Source organism: Notechis scutatus, chromosome 2 (assembly GCF_049901735.1).
Source record: "Notechis scutatus isolate UNSWTSFEM ecotype Mainland chromosome 2, rNotScu1.2, whole genome shotgun sequence".
Classification (NCBI taxonomy): domain Eukaryota; kingdom Metazoa; phylum Chordata; class Lepidosauria; order Squamata; family Elapidae; genus Notechis; species Notechis scutatus.
This window is the reverse complement of record NC_142010.1, coordinates 246644430-246660062: the sequence shown is the minus strand read 5'-3', so window position 1 is coordinate 246660062 and position 15633 is coordinate 246644430. Positions and strand designations below refer to the sequence as shown.

Genomic DNA, 15633 nt, shown 5'->3' with positions numbered 1-15633 from the left:
GGCAGCTGGGTAAGAATGCGCAGGAGGAAGAGGAGAAAGCCTTCTGAGAGTGAAAGTTTTCTTGGTTGACCCAGGACTCTAAGACACATTTAACACAATTCCTGGAAATTATGGCTTTTTGAATGATTCTTTCCACAAGAGAAAATAAGCGGCAATTTTGAGGTGCTGAAAGGAAAGTTTACTCTCCTTCCCTACGGAATCAATGTGGATACTGAGAAACCTGTCTTTTTCAGGTAAAAACTAGCTTTATGTGATAAGCGGGAAGGGAGAGGACAAAAAATATATTCATATGTTAAGATTTTGTTGGAGGAGATGCCTTAAGGATTTGAAGACTGAAATATAATTCCAATAAGGCTTTAAGATACAGATTTGGACTTTCTTTTTTTTTTATTGATACTACCCCAGGAAGAGAAAGTGAGAACTTTGTCTTGGCTTGGATTGATTGAGGACTTTGGGATTGTTCTATTTTTTTTGAAATATCTTGGTTGGTGCAAGAAGAAAGAGGGGGAAAAAAAGAAAAGAAAAGATTTATAATGGCTTTTTTTGCTGAGGAACTGAGAAAAGAATATGAGCAAACAAAAACAGATGGCAAAGATGGTGTGAAAGAAGCCTTCCTTTTTTTAGAAATGGCGCTTGCTAACTATCAACAAACACTACAACAGATGGAGGAAGAAGAAGAAGAAGAAGAAGAAGAAGAAGAAGAAGAAGAAGAAGAAGAAGAAGAAGAAGAAGAAGAAGAAGAAGAAGCCATCTTTAATGAATTTCAAAATTTAACTAAGAAAGAAGGAAGGAAGAAAGGAAGGAAAATGAAGGACTTAAGATTTAAAAAAACACTCAAGAAAGAGAAAAATAAGGTGCAAAATCAATATAATGATAGTAAACAAAAGAAAAAGGAACACAACAGAGAAGGGAAGCCAGCAAGGCAGAGGCTAGGAGAAGTTGGGGTAGGAAGGTCTGGTGGGGAAGAAAGAAAGGGAAAAGGTGGAGAAAAGCCACAAAGTTTTGAAATTAGATGGGAAAAGAGGAATCTTTTTTAGGGACAAGGGGTAAAGTACAATTTCTTTAAAAAAGATTTTGCAAGGTACATAAGATGGTATTGTAGCATTTGTATTAGAAATAGAAAATTAGAATGGTTTAAGAGTTAATAAGAGATTAAAATGTTGAAATGTTTAGTAATGATTGATTTTAAAATTTAATAAAATATTAAAGGGAATGTTTAGAATATTGAGTTTTAATTAAAGAGTTTAATATGACTATGGTATTGATGTTATTATAAAATTATTATAGTAGCATTTGTTTTTGGAAAAGGCAATGGGAATGTTATAAGATTCAATATTTAGATCTATTATTTAACTATGTATTTAATCATTTTGGATTTATTATTTTTCTTTTATTAAAAAAAAAAAATTAGTAGATAGAATGTACCAAGCAGAATCAGATTGGGTATTAGGTGTTATTTTAAATGTTAATCTAATTAATTTAGGGGGAAGATAGAAAGGCATCATACTCTGATTAGTGATTTCAGGAGAAATTCTTTTTTATTATTATAAGGAATGACACAGAGGGATAATAAAGAATAGACAAAAGATACAAATATAATGACTCAAATTAAGATGGATTAAATAAGATAGAATTAAGAAGAGTGAAATGTGTGGAGAAGCTAATATAGAAGACAGAATGGTAAATAAAATAAGTAATGACATGTAAGATGAGCATGAATATAATTGAAGTCCATGAAGAGAGAGGTACCTGGGGCCAAGTTACTTTCCTAAAAGATTTTTTATATGTTTGTGTGTTGTGTGTTTATGTTTCTGGGAGAATTAATAAAACCTTGCAGAAATACAGAATGAGAATAATGGCAACCAAGTCAGAAAGAAATAGATGAAATAATAATAGTGAAATTGAATAAGAGTAAAGAGAAGTAAAGAGAAATTGGATAAGAGGTATTTGTATGCTCATATGGAAATGGTTTAAAATAGAATTATATTGTATAAAATAAGGTTTTATTTGACTTGTAAAGTTTATAATGGAAAAAGGTTTAAGTATGTAATGGTTAATGATGATTTGTTTGTTTTTAAAATTAATAAAATTTGTTTAAAAAAAAAAAAGGTCTGTGGCACTACACACCATAAAAGGTCTGTGGCACTACACACCAGCTGATCACTATTATATGTTCAATTTTTTTTAAAATGTTCACATCATAGAAATGTCTTATGATGCTTAGCAGAAGGTACATGACAGGCCAGAGCAAAATCAAGGAAATCAATTAACTTCTAAGGGTGTGTGTGTGTGTGTGTGTGTGTGTGTGTGTGTGTAAATCAGATAGGAATGTGATCTTAGTGGAACGAAAAAAAATGTGCAGAACTTTTGCATTCTTAAAAACCATTTTGAGGATTCCAGCCTTATCAGGTAGCACAACATGCAATTTGTATTCTTCTCGTGAACATTTTCTAAAACTTACCCTTGTCCAGCTGTTCTTCCAAGTTCTGATACGTCAATGTCACGATCCCCACAAGGTGGGCGTTTGGTTTCGTCACAATTATCTTCATCAGAGAAGTCACCACAGTCATTTTCTGTGTTACATACCAGCCTATTCTTTAGACAATATCCTTAGTGTAGAACAAAGAATGAATCATCTATAATTATAGGTAATTGGGTATGTAGAATACTTTCATAAATCAACTCTGCCTTTCCCGGTTGTGTATTGGACTTCAACTCCCCAAATTTGCAGCCCAAATAAAACAAAGTGCCATTTATATCAGAATGATTGATTTAGTGTTAATTTGCCTTGGGGGGAAAAATACTAGAATGCTTGTTTGAATGATATGGTGCATTTCAGTGCAAATCTAGTTACACCTATATGTAATGTAACATATTTTTCAAATGTTTTATTTGGGGAAAAACAACAATCATCATAATATAATCATGCAGTGAAAATAATACATATTGTTGATTAAAGTATACTGAAACTGAGCAAGATCTTCAGCTTTTTAAACAGGAAACATCATAACACTTTGATATTTAACATTTCTCTGAACATTGCAGTGTGGTTCTCCCATCAAAACGTGGCTTATAAAAAGCATGCATAAAGAAAATATGGTTACAAAAATAATATTAGCAAACAGAATATTCAATGTCATACTGTGCAATGCAAGCTGAGGAAAAATGTAGAATGGGAGAAAGCTACTTTTTTGCAGCTTAAAAGCAAGCAAGAACGTATCTGTAATTTTCTGGAAGGTGATTCTGGAGTCTTTCCTTGCAAAGAGGCCCATTGTCCTAGAGCAGGAGTGTCAAACTCGCGTCATCACAGTGTCGTCACATGACATATTGGGACTTTTTTTCCCCTTCACTAAACTAGGCAGGGGTGGGGCAAGCACATGACGCATCCAGCCTGCGTGCTGAGAGTTTGACACCCCTGTCCTAGAGATTTAAACCATCATGATGTGGCTCTGAATCTTCATCTTATCATCAGACCACTACAGTCAGTGATGGCAGTAGAGAAATGATGTCAGATTCTCCATACTTACCATTTTCACATTCAAACTCTTGATCCTTACATTGACCTCTCTCATCTGGACAGGGACTTTTTGGCTCACAGTGCTGTCTATCACTCAGAGACACAATGCATGGCTTTCCTCCAAACTGTCCAAACTTCTCAATACTCCTTGAGCGGTGCTTGTGGGAGATATTAAAAACTACATTAAAACAGGCTCAGACTCAGTCAGCTGTGGAGGGGATGAACGGCTGGGGAAAATGAGGCTGGTCTTGAAAGCCCTCGCTCTGCCTTTTATATATATATATATATTATATATATTTGTTTTTATACTTATACATCAATTCTTATTTCTATATTCTACTCATTTATACCACCTATCCCAAACCGCCTAATAGTACGATTCATCCTTGCCTTTTAATTCCATTGTGAATTTACCCATTTCTGCACAGTCCATTCTTTTTTGTATCAGATTCTCTTTGGATGGTATCTTTTTTGTTTTTCAGCCCTGTGCAAAAGCTATCCTCGCCGCCGTTATAATATGTATAATGATGTATTGGATAGACTTGCTAAATTTTCCCTTAATTATTCCTAATAAAAATATTTCCGGTTTAAGTTCTAATTGGTGTTCTATCATTTCTAGTAGCCATCTTTGTATCCTCATCCAATTTTTTTTTTTACTTCTGGGCATTGCCACCACATATGAAAAAATTCCCTCGTTTTGTTTGCATTTCCAACAATCTGATTTTATATTTGGATATATTTTAGCCAGTCTTGCTGGGGCTAAATGCCATCTGTAAAACATTTTGTACTGATTTTCTTTAAATGCTGTTGACAATGTTAATTTACAATTATTAATCCACATTCTTTCCCAGTCTTCTAATTTTATATTATGACCTACGTTTCTTGCCCAGGTAATCATTGGTCCCTTCACAATCTCTTCTTCTAGTTCCACTTCCAATAAATAACTATACATTCTTGTTATGATTTTTTTCCTCCTTGCCTGTTAACATTTGGTCTAGTTGTAGATCTTTTTCAATCCCATGTTCTTCTAAATCCTTTCTGAATGTTGTCTGAATTTGTAGATATGACTACCAATCTATAATTATATCCTGTTCTTTTAATTCTTCAATTGTTTTTAGGTTTCCCTGGTTATCTAATACTTCTTCATATCTAATCATTTTTCTTTTTATCCCTTGTGTTTGGATATAATATTGCTTCCATAGGTGAAACCCAGCTCGGTAATTTCATATGTTTTCTTTTTACTGTTTCCCATGTTTGCATTATCAAATGTCTGTGAAAGTATGAATGAGTCTTATTTTTTTTTTGTCCCATAGAAAGGCATGCCATCCTGCTTGTAGATCGTGGCCCTCGATTGCTAAAATTCTTTTACTTTTTAAATTTATCTGCTCCTTTACTCACATTAGAACTGCCACCTGATAATACAATTCCCATTTTGGGAGTCCAAGGCCACCTCTACTTATACTATCCTGTAGCATCTTTAAACTTATTCGTGCTTTTTACCCAGCCATATAAATTCAGTTCCTCAAAAAAATGTCTTGTATAATTTTATAGGAATTGTCTGGAAGTAATACAATAGTTTTGGTAAGACATTCATTTTTATCATTGCTATGCTTCCTAATAAATATAATTGTAATTTGTTAAATCTTTATCTGTTGGATTAATTTCTTATAATTGTCCTCTTTTATAGAAGAACACCTCCCCATTAGCCAGATCCCCTAATATTTGATCTTTTTTACAATTTGCAATCCCATCTTTCCTTCTAGCTCTTTTTTTTTTCTGTCAAAGTTTTGGCTAGTATTTTTGTTTTTTCTTCGTTAATTTTTAATCCTGCTACCACCCCATATCTCTCTAATTCTTGTAACAAATTATCTCCTGTCTCAATTGGTTCTTCAATAAAGAACACCAAGTCATCCGCAAATGTCTGTACCTTATATTCTTTTCTCTTAATCCCCAATCCTCCTATTTCCATATTTTGTCTGATCTGGGTTAAAAGCACCTCTAGCATTAAGATAAAAAGTAGAGGTGACATTGGACATCTCTGCCACACTCCTTTCATTATTTTAAAACTCTTCAGTGCTCTCTCCATTTATGATCAATCTGGCTTTTTGGTTTGAGTATATTGTACCTATCATTTTTCTAAATTTTGTTCAAACCCATATCCTTTACCTGTTGAATTAAAAACTGCCAATTAAGATTGTCAAATGCTTTCTGAGCACCCAAGAAGATCAGTGCTGCCTGCTTTTCTGGGTGGGTCTCATAATATTCTAGTACATTTAACACTATTCTCGTATTATTTTTTATCTGCCTGGAAGGTAGAAAACCATTCTGGTCTATAATTTCATTCAATACTATTTTCAACCTTTCAGACATTATTGTAGTAAAGATTTTACAATCTACGTTCAATAATGAGATTGGCCTATAATTTTTAATTTGTTTGTGATCCATATCTTCTTTGGGGATGAATGAAATATATGCTTTGTTCCATGATTAGGGTAATTTAGCATGATCCAATACATCATTATACAGATCTAACATCACTGGTTTGAAACACTCATATAAACATTTGTAAATTTCTGCAGGAAGTCCATCAGGCCCCGGAGTTTTGTTATTTTTCTGTTTTTTCACTGCCATACCCAATTCAATAGCTGTTATTTCTTTATTTAACATATCTCTCTGTTCCTCTCTTATTTCCGGTAGACCATTCTCTTTCAGGTATTGTTCTATATTATCTTTATTTACCTTTTCCTCTTTGTACAATCCTTCAAAATAATTCTGCACTATTCTTTTCTTCTTTACCATTTCATATTGTAAATTTCCATTATCATCTTTCAACTCCTGTATCAGCTTTTTCTCCCTTTCTATTTTTAATTTATGGGCTAACTAACTCCCTGGCTTGTTAGCATGTTCATTCGCTCTGCCTTTTAATTAATGATTAACATTGAAGTTTAATCATCCTTGCCGCTGTATAAATTTTAGATTTGATATACTTTTATGTTTTAATGTTTTATTTGTGCACCACCCAACATCCCTCTGTGAGGGAGATGGGCTGTTTCAAAAGATGATAAATAAATAAAAAAAATATGCAAGCTGAAAGAAGTGGAAACATATTTTATTATCCCAAAATAGAAAGGTTGGAAAATTCAAGGTTCAACACTGTGGTGCAGTGCTGACACTGGCTGACTGCAATTTGGCAATTCAAATCTCACCAGGCTCAAGGTTGACTCAGCCTTCCATCTTTCCGAGGTGGGTAAAATGAGGACCCAGATTGTTAGGGGCAATAGGCTGACTCTGTAAACTACTTAGAGAGGGCTGCAAAATCTCTGTGAAGTGGTATATAAGTCTAAGTGCTGTTGCTATTGCCATTAGGAGGACAGACTATCACTCAATCATTGGATGACCATCTACACCTATGTTTCTCAACCCTAGCAAATTTTAAGATGTGTGGATATCCAATTCGGAAGGAAGTCCATACATCTTAGAGTTGTTGCTGTTGAGAAAGCCAATATACAGCTACTGAAAATGTCCCAAAGGTGTTTTTGGTTTTTCTTTGAGATGTTTTGCTTCTCATCCAAGAAGCTTCTTCAGGTTTCGCTTCTTGGATAAGAAGTGAAACATCCTCAAAGAAAAACCAGAAAGTCCAGTTGCTTCTTGAAAAAGCACCTTTGGGACAACCATGACCTGGATGACTGAGCATCTTCATAGCTACCAAAAATGTACACATTTACACTGTGAAAAGGATTTAAAGGGTGATCTCTTACCATCCATTCAAATTTAACACTATAATTAGTGGACAACCAGTGATTCCAAACAAGAAAGCCCTTTTTCTTTTACTATTTGAAACTAAACTCCACCAAGGAGCCTATACTTCATAAATAAATTTTCTTTATGAGGCCCTTTTAACGCAAGATAAATTATGGAAAAACTACTTACACTTTCTTCTGAGCATGGATTACATGGCCCCCAATCAGTCCAGGCAGTCAGCGAGCAATCAATGGGCTCTGGAGCATTAGGTTCTCGGGTCACCCTTAGAGTAAAATAAAGTAAATTGAAATCTTTCTGGTTTAACACTCTTTATATGTACAATGTTTGTATCTACATATTGAGAGGGAACAATATGACTTTGTTTGCCTACTCATTTAGTTGCATGCCATCTCATTGTGATCATTTGGTACATAACTTTGCATGAGAACACTTGATTTCAAGATTCTACAGAAGCTGCATTTTGGAATATTGAAAACTCCATAATCATAGGGAAAAAGGGGTTTGATTTCTGCAAATGATTTACAGTTTTTAAGCGCAATTCTTTTTTAAAAAACAGAATTCAAACAAGAAAGATATTACCTGAAGAAGCTTTTAAAAATGATTTGATGGGTTTGTACATTCATATTTCTAAAGAATTCTCAGACACTTTCTTTGTACTACGGATGTAGGAAAAATAAGTAGGACCCAAGGTAAGAGGCAAACAGTTGCCTTTGTCCTGTGTTTATTGTCAGCACACCATGGAAAGAGGCAGTAAATTGGCTATTTATCCTTGAAATTAACCTTAGATGAGGTTGAGGTTGGCCTCATCCATCCAAGTTTTAGAATGTCAACACTTAACAGCAAAATCCTACCAAGTATTGAGTATCAGATATTGTGTTCCAGTTTGTACATTTGCTAAGTATAAATCCCTTTCACTCAAATTAGAGAGATGTAACTTCAAAGTCCTTCCTTCCTTCTCTTCCCTTCCCTTCCCTTTTATTTTATTTTATTTTATTCTTTTAGTAAGAATAAAATGTGTGGACAAATATAAGTTACATTTGTGAGATGCAATTTGGGCAAGTTGGAAAAGAACAAATAGATTATATAAAGTAGTGTCAGAATTTGACTAAATTATACTTCTATGAATATTTCTAATGTAAAAAATATTTGATTTTTGGTTTGAAATTCCCATTTCACAAACCAGTTCAGAAATACATAAATTTTAACAATCTGTTATTAATAAAATAATGCTGATTTAACAGTTTGATACTTTTATGCATGGAAATAATTTCTATTGCATTCAATAGGATTGTTCAGACACATCTGGAAAATGGCAGAAAGCAGGTCATTCTCTTACCTTCTCTCTTCCAGAAACTAAAAATTGAGTACCAGGAAATTTGGAGATGATCACGCACAAATGCTACCAAATGTTATCTCTATCTTGTACAATGAACTTACCTTGCTTTCCCTACTGAGGCAAAACTATTTGCTCCTAAAATGCAGAGAACTCCTATAAGAAGCAAAGAAGTAGACATGGTGGTAGGTCTACTAAAAAGAAATCAGACCCAGAATCAAGTCTTTTATCCTGTTCATTTTTGTTAAATATTAAAAGGACAATAAACAAAACGATGGCAAATGAAGGTCAATGATCATTCTGACTACCGAGAAGAGCCCTGGGCCTAATTATACCTGTACTCAATTTGGCAAGTCTATTTGTACAAATAGAGGTGAAGGGCAGATGGGGAAACCAAGCTTTTGAACTCATTCAGTAAGCGGTGAGCACTGATACCTCACTATTTCCTTTGCAGAATAAAGGATGGTAGAAATGGGGTTGGTATATGACATTTTTGTGCCAGAAGCAGTATTGTTCAATATATAGGAACTGATGGAAATAAGTTATACAATTAAAGACAGCAAAACTATCCTAGATGGTAGTGTGTAGTGCTCATGGCCCATTAAATTCTACTCTTCAGCCTATCATTGCTTCTCACCTGCTGTCTGAGTAGACAGTTTCTCTCTCTCTCTCCTCCCCCCCCCCAAATAGGGCTGATCTTATTGGTTAAAAAGTGGAAAAGCAAGTTAACTCACATTTAGTGCTACCAATTCCTAAGGAAGGTAGTGGCTGAAACGAAGTCTTCAAATTTCTTCAAACAAGGAAGCAGCAGCTCATTACCGAGAAGAACTTAATACACGGATTAGCTGCTTGGAAGGCAATGCGCTTAAACTCTCAAAATCTCCTAAACCCTCCTCTCAAAATGGGTTCTAAGTTCACTCATTGCCAGCTCTCTACTGGCATTCAAAGTCTTAAATGTTATAATGTTCAAGGGACTTTATCTTCTAAGAGGACGGGTCCCGTCACTAGGAAGATTGTTCATTGATCACCCTTTTGGGGTGACTGTCCAGATAGTAGATTTGTCTTCTGTTACTCCAGAGCAGGGGTCTTCAAACTTGACAGCTTTAAGATTTGTGGACTTCAACTCCCAGAATTCCTCCTCCAGTCATGTTAGCTCAGGAATTCTGGGAGTTGAAGTCCACAAGTCTTAAACTTGCCAAGTTTGAAGACCCTTGCTCCAGAGGATATTTGTAAACTCAAGTAGGTAGAAACTGCAAAGAAGCGACTGTTTTAAAAGAAAGTTCCTAATGATGAAATAGTAAAGTTTCAGCCAGGAGATGGGAAGTTTTTCTTTGCAGGCATCTGCAATCTGCAACCATGAGGGAGGTAAAGGATATTCTGTGTTTCTATGGCCAAAAAAGAACTTGTGATAGGCAGGAACTGTGATCTAGGTCAGGGGTCGCCAACCTTTTGGACCTCAGGGACCACTAAACTCATAATGTTAAATCCCAGGGACCACTAATATGAATTTTGACTGACAGTGGCTTACTGACGTTGGTGGGAAAGTTGGTCCCATATTCCAGAGCTGCAGTAGTCACAGGACTGGCCCTTTGGTCATCCCAGAGGAGCTGCTCCTTCACCTGGGTGCACCAGCCTGCCATGGACTGGAGGAGCTGCTCCGGGATGACCAAAGGGCCAGTCCTGTGACTACTGCAGCTCTGGAATATGGGACTGATTTTCCCACCAACGTCAGCAAGCCACCCCAGGGCAGATTTGCCATTGGTCTTACCTTCCAGTTCCAGCTTGCATGGCTCTACTCAAGGCAAGATTTGCGCTTGACCAAAGGATGGGGGCTAGAGGGTGGGTGGACCATGTGGGTGACGCAGCCTTGTGTTCCCGCGCAGCCTGGATTAATTGCTTTGGGGGGAGTGCTTGGGAGGGACATTTCTCTGCGGACCACCATAATTTTTCTCGTGGACCACCAGTTGGTGACCACTGATCTAGGTTATTGTCTAGGTAATGCACGAATGGGCCTTTTCCTTTCAGATCATAACTGGGAGAAATATATTTTTTTTCACTGAAAATATTTTCCACATTTCTATAGCTGCATTGTAAAAGATCATTGTTCTTTCAAGTGTTTTAGTGACATGTTTTGATTTAGCCGTCATATTAAGAACAGTCTAGAGCAGGGGTGTCAAATTCGATTTCATTGAGGGCAGCATCAGGGTTGTGTTTGATCTTGGGGGTGTGTGTGTGTGGCCAGGGTGGGTGTGGACAGCATGATATCACTTGTGCCTGGGTGACCTGAGTGCTCTGCCAGCGAAAATGGAGTTTGGGGTGGGGGGATGAACGTGCGGCCCTCAAGAGTTCTGTTTTCAGATGGGATAGCCTCCTGAAACCTTCTGCCAGCAAAAATGGAGCTCAGTAGGGCTGCACGCAGCCCTCATGAGCTCCATTTTCATTGGCAGAGGCACCCCGGGCCACTCTTTTGCTCAGGAGGTCCCCAAACGTAGCAACTTTAAGATTTGTGGACTTCAACTCCAAGATTTCTCCAGCCTTCTGGGAATTGAAGTCCACAAGTCTTAAAGTTGGCAAGTTTGGAGACCTCTGCCTTTACTGTTTCCAGGGTGGCCACATGGGCCAGATCTAAGCACCCAGTGGACCAGAGTTTAACACCCCTGGTTTAGAGGTTTAGATCAGGGCTGTCCACCTTGGCCCCTGAAGCCTGGCGGACTTGAACTCCCAGAATTCAACTCCCAGCTTTGCTGGCTGGGGAATTCTGGGAGTTGAAGTCCGCCAGGCTTCAAGGGGCCAAGGTTGGACAGCCCTGGTTTAGATCATATTCTGGGCTAACCTGCTTTTAAAAAAAAGTTCTTGTTTCAAGGAGCATAAAGGTGAAGTGGGCATCTTTATGTATCTAAAAAAACGTTCTTTATTGTGAAAAACCTCAAACTTCTAATTCCCATTCCAGAGCCATGTTCTACCCAATCAAGGTCAGGTCTTGCCATTTCATGACCATAGCAGAGTCATGAAGTCATGATGTGAGGTTTCGATAAAAAATGTTGGGGTTGTTTGTGGGCAGCTTCTGCACAGAACCTGGCATTGGGTAGTGTGGAAACTGATCACTCTTAAATTATTTCTGCTCTTAAGGAGCTCCTGGCAACTTAAAAGAGATTGGGGTATCATTTTGCTTGGTACATATGCTTTTTATATTGTGCTTCAAAATCTTGTTTGCTTGAGCTAATAATAAAGGTTTAATAAAGATTTAAATCCTTTATTTACTGGTACGTATATTGTCTCTGCATCCAAAAGAGCCAATTGTCTAGGCATCTGATCATGGCTTTGACACTTAGCAAAATGGGTATGTGTGTGTGTGTGTGTGCGCGCACATTTTAAATAAGTTTATTTTATTTTATTTGTCAATCGCTTACAATATGATAGGTATAAGAATAAACATGAGTATGAATACAGGAAATAGGTACGGATAAATGGGGACAATAGGACGGTAGGCATGATGGTGCACTTATGCAAGGCCCTTAAGCTTGTCTATCTTCAGGATCTCTTTTATTAAACTGAGGATATTTGCAAATTTTGTTTCTCACTGTCCTATCCTAGATTCCAAACTGGAGCAATCCATAATTCAATATTTAATTAAATTTAATGGAAACAATGTGATACAAAAATCATGAATAGACAGCTTCTACATAATTCAAGATTTAATAAGAACATTTTTCCCCCTATAAAGTGAGCAGCTGCTCAATAAGCTTTTTGGATCATCTAATTTTATTTTCTATATTGCAGGCTGTATAAAAGCTGCAAAATAGTACTTCGTGATAAAGCTAGAGTTTTGCTTTCTTGTAAATTTTGATGAAAACAGCCCTTGCTATTTGCAATTTCCGGTAAGTCACGCTGTTTACTTAAGAGATTATCCCATGGAGAGGGACTTTTTCATTCTTTAGAAACCCATGCCTGATAAAAGAAATTAAATATTTGCCAGTAGTTTCGTTTTATATTTGCCTTTGCATTTTCAGCTGCCAAGTTTAAGAAGAATCAAACCTAAATCAACATTCTATTTTAGTTTACTTTACTTTACTTTAATGTCATTGCACCTGGTACAATGAAATTACCATCTTCAATGTACATTATGATTGAAAATAAACACAAACATACATCCTTCACATTCTATACATTGAATTGAAAACCCCTGATATTGCATTAATATTGCACTATATGGTAGAATTCAACAGAGTTACTGCCCTGGGATAGAAGTTGTTTTTCAGCCTATTTGTCCTTACCTGCCAGATGGTAATAGTTCAAAAAAAGGGTTCCCAGGATGAGATGGATCTTTGAGAATGTTTTGAACTTTCTTAAGGCAGCGGGAGCTATAAAGCAGGGGTCCCCAACCGCCGGTCCGCGGACCGGTACGAACGCTGAACAACCTTACCGGCCGCTGGTTGCTGGGCGCCGCCATCTTTTTTGGTAAAAGCGCTTCTGGTGAGCTTTTCCGGTAGAGCTCACCGGAGCGCTGTTTCACATAAAAAGATGAGCGGCGCCAGCTGGTGAGCTTTTCCGGTAGAAAGCCATTTCTACCCAAAAAGCTCACCAGAGCGCTGAGCGCCATTTTTTATGACGAACAGCGCTTCCGTGACGCCACCGAAGCGCCTTTCGCTCATAAAAGATGGCGGCGCCCAGTTGACGCTGTACCGGTCAGGCGCCCAGCTGATGTCGGAACCGGGCCGCGGCGTCGAAAGGTTGGGGATCCCTGCTATAAAGCTCTTCCAAAGAGGGGAGAGGGCAACCAATGATCTTCTGGGCAATGACAGTAACCTTCTGGAATGCTTTCCTATCTGCCACTGTGCAATTGGCAAACCATACAGAGGTGCAGTAAGTTAAGATACTCTCTATGGTGCAGCAGTAGAAAGCCACCAGCAGTTTTTCATTCTGTTGCTGTTTTCTGAGAAGTCTCAGGTAGTATAATCTCTGCTGGACCCTTTTGACCACTGCTGCAATGTGAGCACCCCAGGTCAAGTCCTCTTTTATGGTAACACTATGTTGAGAAAGAAAAAAAGTCCCCAATTATAGCCTTACAGTTTGTAGAAGGTAATAACATTAACAGGTAAGTAGGATGCAGATTCTCTAGATATTGATGAACTGCAATTCCCAACAGATCCAAACATGGCTAATCCTGAAGAATGCTGGGATTTGTAGTAATATATGGAGGAATATGAGTGAGCACTGAGAACATGCTTTGAATGCAGAAGATCCAACCTGCAGTTTGGGGCATTCTCAGTTAAAGCAGAGGTAATAGCATGTGGGAATGAACTTGGGAGACAGGGCAATGAGATGCAACCAAGCATGGGCTGCTGGGGGTTTGTGGGGGTTCGGGAGAGCCCCTAGCTAAGATTCTGTGCAGTTTGGAGAACCCCCAAATCCCACTCCTGGTTGGCCCCACCAGTACTGTGTGTTCTCTATGCCAGGAGTTGCGAAGCTTTTGGACCTCAGGGACCACCAAACACATTTTAAATCCCGTGGACCAGAGACCCTGGGAAAATCCCCCCAAAAAATCTGCAGGAAAATTCCCCACCCCGTTTTCCTACCTATCGATCATTCTTTATTTGGGATTGCAGGATACTGTCTCCAGTTCCGTTCTCAGGGGAGAGACAGAGAGACTTTTGGCTTCACGCAAGGAAAGCAGCAGAAGCAGCAGAAGTCTTTCTTTCTCTCCCCCAAACTCTGCCAGAATTGAGCCTTTGTGAGACTTGTCACACCAGTGCAGCCTCTTGGAGCAGGATGCCTTGCAGGGTCCCAAAGACTCCTTTCTGGCAGAGTTTGGGGGAGAGAAAGAAAGACTTTTGTTGCTTTTCTTGCATGCAGCCAAAAGCAGAAGAAAGAAAGAAGCGGAAAGAAGCAGCCCGGTGGCCAGGCCAGGTGCGTGGGGCACGTGGGACAAGTTTCCCCCTTCACCCTTTTCCCCCTCCCCTCACTACCTTTTGTTTGCAATGCAAGCAATGCAAGCCTTGTGTTCCCACAGGCCATGTGGGCGGCGCAGTCTTGTGTTCCTGTGCAGCCAGGATTAATTGCATTCTCTGCAAACCACCAAAATTTTCTCACGGACCACCAGTGGTCCTTGGCCCATTGGTTGGCAACCACTGCTCTATGCACACATTATTGCCTGCACCTCTGCATCAGCTGAAGTTTCCAAACACTCTTCAAGGGCAGGCCCATAAAAGAGCACATTACAATATCCAATTGAGAGATGACTAGGGTGTGATTGTGAGTGGAACCCCCCCCCCCAATGTAGGAACGGGTGTGATTGGCACACAATACGAAGCTGTGAATAGGCTTTCCTGTAGCCACGACTGCCACCTGCCTTTGGAGCTAGAGTTGCGAGTCCAAAAAGAAAACCAAATTGTGCATTGGGTTGGCCTGGGGCAATGCAGTGCCATCCAGCATCACGGATGGCATGATCCAAGAGGTGGCAGGCCCCAAAGCCACCCAATCTTGGCAGGGTTCAGCTCAAGCTTGCCAGTTCCCTAATTCATATCCTCATATCCTCCAGGCAGGGGTAAAATAATCACTTAATTCACCAGGGGCAGATATGTACAATTGGGTACCATTAGCAAACCAATAATATTTCATTTCATGGCAATGGATGAACTCACCCAGTGGCCTTGTGTGTGTGTGTGTGTGTGTGTGTGTGTGTGTGCGCGCGCGCGCGTGCGCGCACCTTCAGGTCAGTTTTTAACTCTTGTAGTTTTCTTGGCAAGATTTTTTTTAGAAGTGTGTTTTCACCAGCTTCATTCCATGGCTGAGCAAGAATGACCCATCTGGCTTCATGCCCAAATTGGGACTAGAATCCAGTCTCTTGGTTCTAGCCTGATGTCTTAAACCAGGGGTGTCCAACCTGTGTTAAGATTAGGACTTAACTCCCAGAGTTCCTCAGCCAGCAAAGCTGGCTGAGGAACTCTGGGAGTTGAAGTCCACAAGTCTTAAAGTTGCCAAGGTTGGACACCCTGTCTTAAACCAAAATAATAGTAATAAC

The 15633-nt window shown here is 38.6% G+C and overlaps 1 protein-coding gene across 2 annotated transcripts in view; it reads right to left on the bottom strand.

The window, feature by feature from the left end:
- LOC113411394 (complement component C9-like) overlaps positions 1-8814 on the bottom strand; it is a 35141-nt gene extending 26327 nt beyond the window's left edge. For both annotated transcript variants that reach the window (XM_087958488.1, XM_026666431.2), the window contains exons 1-4: positions 8717-8814; positions 7448-7541; positions 3528-3675; positions 2462-2609 (exon numbers count right to left, since the gene is read on the bottom strand). In XM_087958488.1, coding sequence (XP_087814614.1) covers positions 2462-2609; positions 3528-3675; positions 7448-7541; positions 8717-8793 — 467 coding nt within the window. In that variant the 5' untranslated portion in view covers positions 8794-8814. The remainder of the gene's footprint in view (positions 1-2461; positions 2610-3527; positions 3676-7447; positions 7542-8716) is intronic.
- Positions 8815-15633: the final 6819 nt, after the last annotated feature.